The sequence below is a fragment of the Engraulis encrasicolus genome, chromosome 2 (assembly GCF_034702125.1).
Source record: "Engraulis encrasicolus isolate BLACKSEA-1 chromosome 2, IST_EnEncr_1.0, whole genome shotgun sequence".
Taxonomy (NCBI): Eukaryota; Metazoa; Chordata; class Actinopteri; order Clupeiformes; family Engraulidae; genus Engraulis; species Engraulis encrasicolus.
This window is the reverse complement of record NC_085858.1, coordinates 28428663-28443871: the sequence shown is the minus strand read 5'-3', so window position 1 is coordinate 28443871 and position 15209 is coordinate 28428663. Positions and strand designations below refer to the sequence as shown.

General features: G+C 41.7%; 1 protein-coding gene across 3 annotated transcripts; it reads right to left on the bottom strand.

Annotated features, from left to right (window-relative positions):
- Positions 1-2786: 2786 nt before the first annotated feature.
- Positions 2787-15196, bottom strand: zfand2a (zinc finger, AN1-type domain 2A). Of its 3 annotated transcripts, XM_063185593.1 has the most exons (11): positions 15096-15196; positions 14918-14976; positions 13929-14013; positions 13226-13320; positions 12317-12448; positions 11708-11859; positions 9417-9536; positions 9209-9299; positions 8767-8843; positions 4087-4276; positions 2787-3453 (listed from the first exon to the last, which is right to left on the bottom strand). In XM_063185593.1, the coding sequence occupies exons 3-10, from the start codon at positions 13981-13983 to the stop codon at positions 4126-4128; spliced, it is 873 nt and encodes a 290-aa protein (XP_063041663.1). In that variant the 5' UTR covers positions 13984-14013; positions 14918-14976; positions 15096-15196; the 3' UTR covers positions 2787-3453; positions 4087-4125. The 3 variants fall into 3 exon arrangements, with proteins under 3 accessions (XP_063041663.1, XP_063041657.1, XP_063041671.1); XM_063185587.1 differs by lacking the exon at positions 15096-15196 and having other exon boundaries at positions 14918-15088; XM_063185601.1 differs by lacking the exon at positions 15096-15196 and having other exon boundaries at positions 2977-3453; positions 4189-4276; positions 14918-15086.
- Positions 15197-15209: the final 13 nt, after the last annotated feature.

Genomic DNA, 15209 nt, shown 5'->3' with positions numbered 1-15209 from the left:
TTATTATTTAGATTTGACATTTAGATTTAATATTTAGATATAGGCCTATTATTTAGATTTAGATTCAACATTTAGATATAACATTTAGATTTAACATTTAGGTATAACATTTAGATTTATCATTTAGATTTAGATTTAACATTTAGATTAAACATTTAGATTTAATATTTAGATTTAACATTTAGATTTAAGATTTATATTAAATATCTAGATTTAGATTTATTATTTAGATTTGACATTTAGATTTAACATTTTTATATATTATTTACATTTATATTTAACATTTGGATACATTATTTAGATTTAACATTTATTGTTCTAAATGTGTAAAAAGGGGAGTCTGAAAAATTCATAAAATTTTTATAGCACTGTTTTAAACTAAATGTGACAAAATGTTGCTGAATTTTTCAGCACAGTCAGCTTTACAAACGGCGCCCCATACCAAGTACAGTCATTTTTGCAGCTAAAAATGGCTATTTTTGGAAATTCAAAATGGCGGACCATGGAGAAGATCCCCCTTTTAATGTATGAAAAGTGCAATTTTTCCAGTCATAATGAATATTTAGAATTTGATGCTGGTGGTAAGTATTCATGAAAAAGGTAACATTAGTGAATGGGCAGCATGAATTCTGGAAATAAACAACAAAAAAACCTCACACAGTGTCCCTTTAAAATGGTCTTGTGGGCCAAAAAAAAGAACCCCGTGGGCCAGATTTGGTTACCAGGCCTGAGATTGACATTCATGCTATTTGGCCTACAAACCCCCTTTACCGTATTCTTCTGCGTCAGTGTTATAGACACCATCAATCCTATTGAACTAAATAACCACATACCCTTTTTAGAAATAGATGTCATGAGTTGATTTCATGATGGATGCCGCCTGGGCCCGATCGGTGATAATAAGCAGGAGCCTTGATGTAGCACCTCACACGTGACATGACCTTTAGGTCGTCTTTGTTTTCGCACCATCTCAGTCTCATCTGTTCAGACACCTCATGAATACAGCACACCATCCTTTGCACTAATGTCACAAACAGCCTGCATATATCACAAGCTCTCCAGAAGCTCTCTCCATTTATTTTTTTGCACAGCAATAAGTGTGAACAGGCTGGCTGTGAAACGAGGAACACTCGGCCATGCAGAGCTCTTCAGTAGCTCTGATTGAAGCACCAGATCTCAGTTAAGTGGATACACTCTGGGCTATTTGAGCAGATTTGTTTTTGATGTGATGCAATGAGTTATCTGGGCTTATGTTAAGGAATAATGAGCGGGGAATTGTGAATTTGGGGAGGAAGGAATGGATTCTTTATTTCAGTAAACTTGAGAGCAGCTCATTAAAGGAAAATAAATCGTTTGTCTATTGGAGCACTGCTTCAAGCAATACATGAGCACCAAGTTGAACTCATTGGAACTGTCAAGCTTTATGCACAGCATGAAACTACAAGTGAGACTCAATGATCCAACGGTGCCACCAGGTGGTATATCTGCAGGACAGCAGATACTCATTCACTGTGCGCTGAATCGGAATTCTGGGCCAGTATAAGGAAATCATTGATAAATAAACTGTGCTTGAAAGACAAACTAACAGACAGAATAAGCAAGACTCGCAAGGATATATTTGTAGTCAAATAACAGTGCCTGAAAACTCTTCTGTTAAAGCCAAAAAAGGCAGCTTGTGTTTATAGGCAACATGAGAATACTAATTCTTTCACGAGTGGTAGGAACTTCCCATTATTTTGTTATTGTGCTCTGTTTTTTGTACTATTTTATTTTAAATCTCACTTACTTTAGCCTTATTTGTCAATTCACTTCCCCATCAGTTTTAACTATCTTAAATAAAATGCATCCCATTTAATTTTATTATTTTGTTTTTTGGTTTGTTTTAGAAGTGTTTTCACACCATGGTGTATGGTGATGTTGCACTATAAATAATCATATTATTATTATATTATATGCCACCAGGAACGAGCTACGTCCCACCTGACGTTCCAGCTAGAGCTAGCAGATGGAACAAACTAAAATATGGAGGGCCAAGAATACCTGCCCACCTCAAAGATGTAAAAGCTATTTAAACAAAGATGTAAACTTCTCCGGACGCTTTTCATTTCGCAGCATGTCATTGAAATAGACAATGTCAACACAACTTAATGCTGGCAATGTTAATGAGCTGTTTTGCAACCATTAACCAATCCAAGTCAACTCCACTTGTCCACAGAACAAATTTGTGAGATGAAATATTCACATCATTGTGCACTCCCATTGTTGTGTTGACGTCATGATTTTTAATATTAGGGAGTTGGCGTACTTCGATGTGGCCTCAGCTTGGGTTTTGAACATTCTTCTGCCACAGCCGTTCCACTAAATTTCAGCTACTGGGGGTGCATTCCAATATGCAACCTTGCGTCCTCCACTTGCGCTTGTGGCCTCACCCCGCCTCCTGGCCCCTCCTCCGTGGAGAAAACAATAAAGTGTCCCTGCTGTCAGCCAAGCCAAAACAATTTTTTGGGGGCTATTCTTCATTCACCATCCCAATTGCAAATGAGAAAATGAAATTACAATTGAGCTTTTGCGAGATATTGAAATATAATGCTGTTGTCAGTGATGTCATCATGATATATTACTTCCTAGTACAAGGCCACAAACAAGTGGAGGACGCAAGGTCGCATATTGGAACGCACCCTAGGTGAGAAACAGCCTAGTTGGAATGCACCATAATAGCATAGCTTAATAAGGAAGTCCTATATAAATTCCATCAATGACACTGATAAGCATTTAAGACAACATGATAACGAGCACAGGAAACGAATGCAGTTCACATTTACTGTTGTCACAAATTCAATTTCCCATTATGCATCCTCAATTAAGTGGCTAAAAAGCACAATTTTCTTACTTGCGGCAATAAATACAGCAAAAAAGAAAAGAAAAAAGGAACTGAATGAAAATAAAACTGAAAATCACACACACACACACCAAAACTCAACATCATTAAAATAATTTATTCAAGAAAAGAACTATGTTATTGATTACCGTTGTTCTTTATATAAAATATGTACATTTTTAAGCAAGAAGAAAAAGTAGAAACGCAGCGATTGTTGTTGGAAGTCTGTGAGCAGCCCAGATGTCTGTGTCAGGTACAGAGTCGTAGGAAGCCCAAGACTATAAGAAGACTAGAAGATCAAGCTTTTCAGAGCTGGTTTACAGGCTGGACCAGGAAGGTTCTGAGAGACAGAACCACACTGGAGCTGCCTGTGTGTGCAAGGCAGATTGGATTGGACCAGGCCAGACCGTTCTATACATGAGTCTCTGGGTACAACTGTCGGTCCTGGTCCATATCTGGTCGATAAGGATTCATCTGTCCGTCTTTACAGATCGGTGTGTGTGTCGGTACATCTCGGTGTACTTTGTGCTCTTGTGTTAGGACATGCTGCAGCTGGACTGTTTGGAATCTCTCGCCTGTAATGCAGACAAGACAGAAGATGCATCAGTCAGGAGTTTGAAGACCATGTATGTGAGGATGAGAAGCAGTGTTGTCAACCCTGGGGTTCAGAGTGCATTTTTTATTTCATCACAGGTACCTCTATTGAGCAGCTGATCTGCCCATCTTGCCTTGGGTGTTCATAATGATGAGCCAATTTGGACTTGGTTGAAAAACGTTTGTGGCAGTGTTTTAACTCTAAACCTGGGACTAACACCTCTCAGAAAAGCAGCTAAACTGAGAAGCAGGTGATGGTACTGAAGGTGGCCAGACTGAATGTCAATTGACAGGAGTGTTTTAGAAACAAGAAAACAAGGAACAGCACACAGCACAGCATAGAATGCACACAGCACAGCATAGAATCTAGTGTCCATAACAGCGGTATCGACAAAGTAGGATGTGCTTAATCTAGTCCATGTGACAGCAGTAGTTTAGGCTGGCACGCTTGCCACAGAATCATAGCAATATGCAGGTTCGCCAGTAGATAACAAAAAAGAAAAGAAAAAGAAAGCAAGTCAAGTGAAGTGAAAAACAGAACATAACAAATAATATCCAGAAAGTCCAAAAGAAGCCAGAGAAAATGGAGAGGTAGCGTATTGGAGGTGGTGTACCTATTGGGGCTCCTGTTAGCATGCTACTGAGAGCAGCCGCTAGTTTCTGCTAAGCGTGCGAGGGCGGTTGCGGGTGCGGGTGCGAGGGGCGGGGCGTGCTACCTGTTGTCGCCGCTGCTGCTGCCGCTGGTACTCCTCCTCGCTGGCAGCCAGGGCCTGGGCCAACGCCAGATCCTCCTGCTCCTGCGGACTAACACACACACAGACACACACAGTGTTAACTTATTGATGCCCGAGACACCTGCAAAAAAAGGGTGCTGAATGCCTGAGCCCTTTTTAAGAAAAGCTGCCCTCAGCCTATAAAGACCTTAATATCTCAGCCTCTGAAGCACATAAAAACGTGCAATGAGTTGCATTTAAACGCTAGGACCATCATCTTTCATAAGAATGTGTTCATTCATCTTAAACAAACAAAGATTTTTAATAAAGTTGTCTCAAATCGCATGAGGCTGAATGTTGCGTAATGCAGCTCCAGGCGCCAGGGCCAATGTTGCGCAACGCAACATCAGGCATCAATGGGTTAAAGAAAGATCTGGTATAGAATTTTAAGAATGCCCCACGATACGATGCGATTCGATTAAATCACTGGCCGATACTTCCGATACATCGATACTTTTCGATTTTATTTACATCCCTAATCCAGGGGGCAGTGAGCGACTCGGAAACTGGAAACGGGCTGTAAGGAAAACCAAAGGATGGACTCACTGGACGAAGCGGAGATGACATACTACTACTGCTGCTGCTGCTGCTGCAGCTGCTCCTACATTTGCAGGCTCGTCTATCAAAGTGCAATGTGGAAGCATGATCGTACAAATGTTTGTAATTTCGGACAAGCTCAATTTGACGTTCTTAAAAAGTTGCCGCCATCGTCATTTTCACCGGAAATACTTATATTGAACTGTGGAGTCTTTTTTTACAATCGCCCACAGCGATTTTGACGATATTGCAGCTAAACGCACTTGTCTGTTTGCAGTATACAACGTGCCCGCGCACGCATATCATGCAGCAAGTGGATTGAGGGCCTTAATCATGAGGACTGACTGTGGTCTAACATTGTTAAACATGAGGACTAATGGTGGGGAGAGCGCCAAAACACCTGCTCCAATACTACAACATTAGAACACTTGCATATAAAATGGGTCAGGATATAGTTTGTCCAAGCACAATGTTTCTACATACAAAGACATACAAAGCGGATTCCAAAAAAGTTGGGACACTTTGTATTATGTGAATAAAATCAAAATGCTGGCATTTTCAAAACATCTAATATGTTAATAAGGTAGAGCATTATGTACAGACAACATATCAGTTGTTAAAGTCGAGCAGAATTATTGTTTTGAGGTAATTATGTGATCATTTAAAATTTCACCCTTGCAACAAATCCCAAAAAAGTTGGGACAGGGCCAATAAAATGCTTTTTATATTGGATAAGACTAAACACAACACAAGGGATGAGACTGAACAGTTAAATACTTTCACTGTTGGCATAATTTTATTCAAAAAATAGATATTTTGATATGCGAGACATGATTTCAGCAGCTCAACTGATAGGTGTGTTCTTCAACTTGTTTACCTTTTTGCTATGCTTATTATGTGGCATATCCTGACTGCAAGAAAACAATTTTGTGGCCTGTTTACTCTTATGATGGAACCACACTGTTGGAACATAGTAGAGATTGACATTTGCCGCCATTATGGGGCAATATCTAAAGGCGGTGCTCCAAAATATAATGCCTTGGTAGCTATGCTTGCTGTTTAAAGTCTGTATGTATCATTCAACATTCATTTTAATGCTCTACATGAGTAAGAAGACCCTAACCAAGTCACCTCTGCACCCCTTTACCATCATATATGCTGTCTTTCAGACTGACCACTAAATGAAGTTGAAGCATTCATTTTCTATATAACCTGGAGGGTGCATGACTCCATAATTTTCAAAAAGGATTCAATATTTTCCATTCTGTAATCAGAGGACAGTTTCACATGTCTACTAGGTCCATAGAATGAGCCTTTCCGCACACAACACAGTTTAATGTCTGCATCATGTGCATTAATCAAGTGTTGTGTTTATGGTCATTTTTTCGAGAGCTGTCATTGTTGGAGTGTCATAGTTTGCTTATTTATCACGAGTATGTCATGATCTCATAACTCGTGCAATGATTACACAGAACTCTATATTACGGAAATAGGCCTTATATACCTGCAATTTTGATAATTCAATCTTTCTGTGTAATAGATAAGTAATTAGTCCCTCAAAATCTTCGCTGCTGAGTGCCTCACCCTCTATGTGATGGTATTTTATTTGTGCATTCATGTTGGCAGTCAATATAGTTCTTTTAAAAATATTCTTCCTTGTGTAATTTTTAGAATTATCCAACTATTATAACATGTTTTGGCCCTGTCCCAACTTTTTTGAGATTTGTTGCATGGATCAAATTTTAAATGATCACATAATTACCTCAAAACAATAATTCTGCTCGACTTTAACAACTGATACGTTGTCTGTACATAATGCTCTACCTTATTAACATATTAGATGTTTTGAAAATGCCAGCATTTTGATTTTATTCACAAAATACAAAGTGTCCCAACTTTTTTGGAATCCGCTTGTATTTTTGGCCAATATATAAAGAACTACAGCTGTGTAAAATAGAACCAGGACAAGTGACAGAATAGAAGGTGAGTGAGGGGGAACATTTTTCTTTCAACAGGAATATTTAAAATATGAAAAGTTTCATTTGATAAGTGTTATTAAGGAATGACTACACGAGTTACAAGTATGTGACTCCCAATACACACACCCACTATTAAAACTATGCAACAAGGTCTCAGTTACTACACACCCAGAAACACAATTAAAACAATGCAAAACAACTAGCGCGCGCACACACACACACACACGCACACACTCACACACACACAAACACACACAACAGGGGCATCCAGAGGAGCTGGTTATGGTGACGTCTGGCAGAGAGGAAGTGCTCGTCTCAGGCAAAGAAAGTGGATCTAACAAGAAGCGACACTCAGGTATCTTATGGGAAAGTCAATTGAGGGCGTTTTGAGTCAGTTTTGAGTCAAATCCGCCATTCTGGAATCACGTACGCCACTGTGTTATGACCAGTAGCCATAGCAACGTTCTTTGGCAATAGGAAAGACCGCGGATCAAATGCTAAAGTTAGCACAATATGGCTAGCTACTTTGGCAACTTTAGCGTTATAGATACTCAAGTTCTGCACTGATTGTGTTGAAAAAAAACACGAGATGGTGTAAGCATTCATAACTGAAGAATTTCCGATAGTTATATCGATGTAGTTTTACCGTATTATGTAGAAATCCTGTACACATACCCAATGCATTCCAATGTAATTTGTCCGATAATCATTCCAGAATGGCGGCCGCGGCCGAAAATCATGGGGCAGAGTGTTGCAATGGGGCGTTGTATTGAGTGTCGCTTCTTGTTAGCGCCACCTTCTTTGTCTCAGGGGAATAATCATGCACAGGAAATGACTCACTGTCAAAAAGTGTACACTCACTCTGACTGCGCTCTCCCTAATACAGATAACTATCTACAAAGGGAAAAGAGAAATCAGATAAAGCCAACGAGCCTTCAACCTACTTTTTTTTAAAAGAATCCCACACACTCGCTATAACAACAGGGTCAGGCTTAGCAAGTCAGATAGAGCAGTGGTGGTTGGAAAAAAAAGATTGCCAAACACAAGCCATTTTGAGACAGGTCAACCGGCCAGATCCCACAACAGCAGTACTTGCAAAACACCATGCAAGCCCATGAGAACTCAACAGAGGCTGATTCTCCGCTACCCAAAAAAAAAAAAAGAAACCACGGTTCACATCGACAATCTTTTTCCAGCAAAAAGATACTGCAATTTTGGGTGGATAGTGGACACTGCAGTCGGTTTTGAACTAGGTGTGGGAATCAGCAACCTAATGGTTCTCCATCAGCCAGACAAGCCAGAGAGAGGTCTGATAACAGGTGGTGTACAAGTATAGTATAGTATAGTATGCCCTTTATTATCCCACCATGGGGAAATTCATTTGTTGCAGCAGTAACATACAGATTGTGCAAAAAACAGTAGACAGCATACATACAATACAGGACCAGGAGGTTAAAAAGTATATATATAAGATAGATAAAAATAGGGATGTTAAAGAAAAATAGAAATATCTCTGTAAACAACAAGTACATTAGTAAAAGTGAAAGTGCTTTTGTAAAAAGTGCATTAGCAGCTTCATAAAAAGGAGGAGTGTGTGTGTGTGTGTGTGGGGGGGGGGGGGGGGTAGAACAATAATAAATAAGTAAGTCAATAAGTTAAAAAGACCATCACTACCACCACCACCACCACCACCACCATCATCACCACCACCACCACCACCATCATCACCATCACCATCACCATCACCACCATCGTCATGGCTACCGCAGGGACTTGGTGTTATTATATAGTCTGACTGCAGAGGGAGAGGGAGTGCCAGCAATAAACCAAGACCATATGCAAATGCCGCCAGTGAAAGTTTTCCCCCATATACTGGTACTTGAAAATACTTCCAGAGACAGAAGAGGCACAGGAGGAGGTATGTGAGGGGATGAGAGGGGAAGTAGAAGAGGGGGAGCAGGAGGGCTATGGGTGCGTGTGGGTGTGTGTGAGAGAGATGAGGTACCTGAGAGCAGCTGGGCTACTGCGTGCCGACTCGGCCAGAGACATCTCGAGTGCCCTCTGCAGGGCCTGCTCCTCCGTCTGGCAAGAGAGGAGAGGAGAGGAGACGAGACGAGACCAAAGACATGCATCAGAGATACACAGTCATGGGAAAAGAAATACCACAACATAGGAGCTTATTGACTGTCATGTTTACTTAATTTAGTTGTTTAGCCAAATATACAAATCAACTAAATTAAGTAATCACACCATCTGAATATCACAAACAAGCTATTTTTCAATTACGATATTCTACCTTCAGTTATTCAGAAAAGCTATGGCATTCCACAGAGTCAGAATTAGGTCTCTCTGAAATTTCAATAAATCTTAGGTTGGTTTTGAGCACATCCACAAAACCTCCAAATGTAGTGTTTAAAAAAAGACAGACACCGCTGGTGACCACTTACCAGCCCAGCTTGGAAAGAGGCTGAAGGGGGTATAACATTCTGTGCTGGAGGTGGATTGACGGGAGAGGGTAAGGTGTATGAACCTTGTGCACTGGGAAGAGAACCACATGTTCCCAGTCAGTTCTCTCACAAAGATTAAGGAAACAATCAACATCAAAAGCAAAATGATTTGCCAGTTGCAAAGTTGCCAATGAAAGGTGCTGCTCACTTGTTTTGTGCTCTGGAATTGCCTGGCACTCCGTTGGAGACGGGGCGAGAGCTCCCTCTGCTGGAGGAAGTGGCAGCACTGCCACTGGAGGAGGCCTGGGATCTCATCAGAGCAGCATGCCTGTCCACAGAATAAAAAACAACATTTAACTACTAATCATAAATATTAGCAACGTCATCTACATAGTTTTGTAATCATCCATCTAATAACTCTGTCTGCATCTCTGTGGAATGCAAAACTGCCACAGCGCGGCACCAAATGATGTCAAATTTGGAAGGTGACTTTGCAGTGGTACAGTTTCTTTTTTTCTTTTTCTTTTTTAGAACAGTAGGCTACAAAACACAACACGGGCAAATAGGCCCAAAGGGCTCTGCACTAGTTAAAATAAGGCCGCATTCACACCAAGGTGTCGTGGAACGTAAGCGAGACGATTGAGGTCTTTCTGCTTAGTTTCGGCCGGTGTGTTCTACTCTGCCTTTCACACCGACAGCGTTGGCGTGCGCGGCCAGTGCTGTTCAAACCCTCCCCACAACCAAAGCTAGTGTGCTACTTTGCCATTCATTTGAATGGGACACTGCCTGTCACTGCCGCCCAAAATCCGCTTGAGTTCTATTTTCCAAATGCAGCGCGGAGCGGAGCCAGTTCCCGCGCCGCTGACACCGACTACCGCCGGTTGGTGTGGAAGGACAGATCTGTGTCCATGTGTTTTCGCCACCGCCGGTAAAAATTGCTTCTGTCCCGCGACACTTCACCGCCTTGGTGTGAAGATGGCCTAATGTTTCCAAGATCATTTAAGCAGTGGATCAAACAGGGAGAAAGACACTACTTTGTTACAGGGAGAAAGACTGTAGTCTACTGAAACTATTGCCTTTGCTGCCCTCAATGGCCTAAAACCGCCCTTTCTTTGGAGGAGTGGAGGGATCTCTTGCCGTTTAGAATGAGTCAATGGGACTTCCCAGTTCCCACCATTAGGGTGACTCGAGATGAAGCATGGCTTTGAAAAAAGTACAGCTTAACTGATAATTAAAAGGGCAGATTTGCAATCAGACAGCTGAACATCTATCACACTATGTTTCTTTAACAATATTTTATAAACTTGACCAACACCTGTAGTGCCAAGCTAGCGTGCAGAATGTTACAATGATTATCAGTTAAGCTGTACTTTTTTCAAAGCCATGCTTCATCTCGAGTCACCGTACAGAAGCAGGAAATGCCTAGCCTGAGATATCCCATGACATGGCAGAAAAATGTTGTCAGTGCTAGAATGTAGTCACATTAGAGTTATGAAATCTTAAACTCTAATGTGACTACATTCCAGCACGGACAACATTTTTCTGCCATGTCATCTGGGTGTAGAGCTACAGACATTTTGTCACAACCACCACCAAGCATGAAATAGATCATGGCCCCTGAATACCATCACCCCCGTCATAAACATTAGTAGTGCCGTTATTGTGAGTAAATGAGGGCATTTCCTTCCCTAGTTACCACCAGACCTAATTCACAAATGAGATCGGAACAAGTGTAAAAAGCAGCATGGGATATCTCAGGCTAGGCATTTCCTGCTTCTGTACGGTTGTGTTTAATTCTGCTCTGGTGGAAACTCAGAGCAAGATGTCCTGTCCTTTGGTTGCTGTTGCCATGGTAGGATACAATGAGTGCGTTGCAATATGCGACCTTGCCTCCTCCACTTGCTTGTCTCCTCGTACCAGGAAGTAATATGTCATGTTGACATCACAGACAACAGCATGATATTTCAATATCTTGCAAAAGCTCAATTGTAGAGTTTTTTTTCTCATTTGCAATTGGGATGGTGAATGAAAAACAGTCCCTCAAAAGTTGTTGTGGCTAGGGTGACAGCTGGGAAACTTAATCGTTTTCTCCACGGAGGAGGGGCCAGGAGGCGGGACGAGGACACAATCGTAAGTGGAGGAAGCAAGGTCGCATATTGCAACGCACTCAATGAGTTCCACTGTTGGCCTCCTTGCCGAGCTGACTGAGACCATTTCTCCTTTTGTCTCGCTCTTATTCGCTTCCATATTGCCTGAAATCAGTCTCCATCCCTTCTGGGGGCAAATGTAACCAATCATGACATCATTGTGTGATCTGAGGCTCAGATTATCTGTGCCAGGTCGTGTGCCGTGTACGATTTCAGCCTCACGTCAGTCGGTTGTACGAATGTCACAAAAACGTGAGGTGCAAGTAATTTGAACCCCTGAGAGGCTGGCGAGGTGTTGGGAGCTGATCTGATGTAATGCGAACCTGGCTTTAGTAGCTGTAACCCCACTCACCCCGATTTGGAGACCGATTTGCCATCCGCTTTGCAGTCGTGGTCGAGCGGGTGCCTGTGCTTCAGACAGTAGTTCTGGTGGCAATCGTCACACGTCACCCGGATCATCTCCTTCTGCTTACAGCCTCCTTTCGAACATTTATTCGTGAAGATCTGCCAAGAAAAGTAAAACAAATGGCAGTGAGTTACCATTTCATAAGTGTGGAAAAACACACCAGTTTCCCACTAAATCAAGCAGAGAACAGACCTCTAAAGATGGTGATCTTGACCTAGTTGATTGCACACTGATGAAATTAAAAATGTATAAATATACAGTTGAGGACAATTGTAAAAGCAACCCTCCTGTGGAACTGTTAATAATGGTCATCCTCACTGAGAAATCAAGAGAGATGTCCAATTTCAGGAGGGGGACTAATAAAATAGTCCTCAACTGTATATGTAATAGTAATACAAGTAACTAAATACGAAATATCAAAAACAATTTAGTTTTGTTTGACAATGTATCAGCTGTTTGACAATGTGTAATCAGACAATGTGTAGGTTGGCAAGCCTTACATGCCAACTTCACTTCCTGTAGCAGCCTTGATGGGCAAGTTGAGAAGGGCTGTACCTTGCGCTTCCTCTGCGCTGGGTCCGACTTGCAGTCGCGGTCTATGTGCTCTCCCACCTTGATGTCGGGCATCTCCCCCCTCTTGATGGGGATTGGCGTGTTGCATAGGGGGCACACTGGAACCTGCACATCCTGTAGGGAGCACACAGACCACTGGCTTCATATGCATGTCCTACAGCAGTGATTCTCAAAGTGTGGTCCGCGACAGAGCTCAGGTGGTCCGCGAGTGGATTTCTACTTTTCCAAGACAAGCTAGCTGTATGCTCTTTTTGTATCATTATTACAAAGCTAAACATAGCTGAAGTCTTACACAATAAGACAGGCTTGTAATGTGAAAAAAGTAAGTGGTCTGTATGCAAATCAGCAGTGTCAAATTAGCACATGTCAACTGTCAATTAATTTGACAGGTGGTCCTTGAAGATATTTGAGGGGACAAAGTGGTCCTCGATCTGAAAAAGTTTGAGAAACACTGTCCTACAGGGAGGTATTCCAAGAAGCTGGTTCAGCAGAAAAACAGGTTAAGTTAACTTGGAGATAGTGTTAAAAGAGCTAATAGTTCAATGTCCTCATTTTTTCCACTGCAGGCCATCTAAAAGCAGATTTACCTCTTTTTGTAGGTTAACTTAACCAGGTTCATCAACCCTGTTGTAGAATACCCTACAGGACATTTATGAAACTTTTCTGGTATTCTACCTCGCAAAATTAATTACAACTGTGTGCCCGAGTTCAAGGATTAAAATGTGTGCCTGCATCTGCAACTGGGCTATGTGCTTGTTTACCTAACTGGTGTGAACTAGATGAAGGCTTTGGCTCCTTACAAGTCTCTAGCTCATTTCCCATCACTTGTTATCAGGCTTAGTTTTGGTTTGTGGCAAATAAGGCATTGTTTTGTTGGAGCACGGCACAAACCTTCTTGTAGGATGAATTACACTTATGATTGGCATAAGTGATGTGGTCTTTGCAGAAGATTTCTTCACATGCATCACATCTCATTGGCAGAAAATCTAAAGCGTTTAAACAAAAACAAAGCAAAAAAAATATGCTTGCATTATTTAACATTCACATGGTGGCACTGGAAAGATGTTATGTTAATATATGACAAAATGGAAACACATACCACAATCTGTTATACTATACAAACCTAACCCTAATAAGGATATACACACAGCTACATAACGCATGTTCTTGTGCATCAAATCACTTCATCGTAACAGTAGTTATACACAACACATGTCGTCATCCATCTGAAGTTGCTTTGAGGTACTGTAGTAAACAAGGGCATTGGCTAACAAGGCAGCTCCACTTTGTGAAAACACCGGTGTACACCGACTAATACAACTGTCGTGTCAAATACAACCGTCATTGTCAAGATTGCAAAACAGAATCATAGGCCTACTTGCTTTATTAGCAAGTGCCTATTTAGCTCAGTCATAAAAGATATGAACTTTGGATTCTATAGTCAGGTGATAGTATGTTATTGGGTTAGTATTTAGCAACATTTAGCAACATTATTTGGGCAACTATAGTTGTATGGCAAACAAGTTTATCTTCGACTCTTTCAAACTGTAACCAGACAGTTAGCTCTGTTGTTGTAGCTCTGTTGATGACTTACCTAACCGTTTACAGGACTTCTCAGAACAATGCTCTCCCAGGTCTGGGAACTCCATGGCACTGCGATGAAGAGTCCCCGATTCACTCTGCGCAGACACAGACACAGACACACAACACATTCAGTAACTGACAGCCGTGACCATCCTGGTTGACAACCTGCTTTTGCTGTGTCGTGTAACATTCGATAGCCTTCAATTGGTGCATTTTCTGTCCATGATCAACCCTTCAAGCTGTGGCGTTATCCACCACGAGACATTGCATTCAGAGTCAATATAGGCCTACGGTCGGGAGAGAGAGAGACGGCTAAATGCGTTTACGATGCCATTGAGTAAAAGGATGAGTTCAGATTATCCTCTTTTCTGTTACACACATGGCTGTTATGTAACAACTACAATCAACTCGGCCTAATACAAATACACTACAAGCTCCAGAGTTACCTTTAGTACTGCCAGTGCTGCTGATTCATGCTCACAGTAAACAAACTCATGTCAAGTCACCTACTACGCCTTCCTACGCTGTCAACAATGTTACATTTACGCTGCGATTCGATACAATGTATTTACGACCTGTTACAATAACATTGTGGCATTTGTATCACATTCTGGAACAATGTAACAACACGTATAAACAAGGACTGCCAAGTGTCTCCGGTGTCTCGGTTAGCTCACCAGCTAGCTAGTAGCTAACTGTGGACTTTAGCAAACCAGCAATGCTAATGACAAATCAACTTAGAAAGCTAGAATGAACAACATGAACCAGAACTACGCTGCCAAATAGTTAGCAAAAATCTTTGAATCTTGCCATAGCAAGCGATCGATTACTTTCACAGCGCGTGAATTTTACAGATAGGCGTATTGTTGACTCTGAAAAGGCACTAGCACAGTTAGCACTGCGCTGATGCAATCGCTAAAGAAAACAGCGAACAGGAAACTACTATTTTACAATTCTTACAAAATTCAAACAGTTCCGTAGAAGAACACAATCGCTTACCACTGAAAACCCAATTCAAGACGTAGCGTAGTGTTATGTCTCCGGTTCAGGCGTTGAATCTGGTCATGGGAAGGAACACAGAGGGGTTGGAATTCTCAGCTAACCCTGGATGATGATGACTGTACGATCAGCTGCCAACAGCCTTGTATTTATGTCAGAGGGAAGGGAAGCCACTCACCCTGCCTGCTATCTGGAGCCGAGTGGGGTAGCCGCCTCTCCAGGCTCGCGCCGGTGACTCCTGACGTAACCACGACAGTGCTGGCTCCTTCCAGAACTTACCACATGTGGGCGA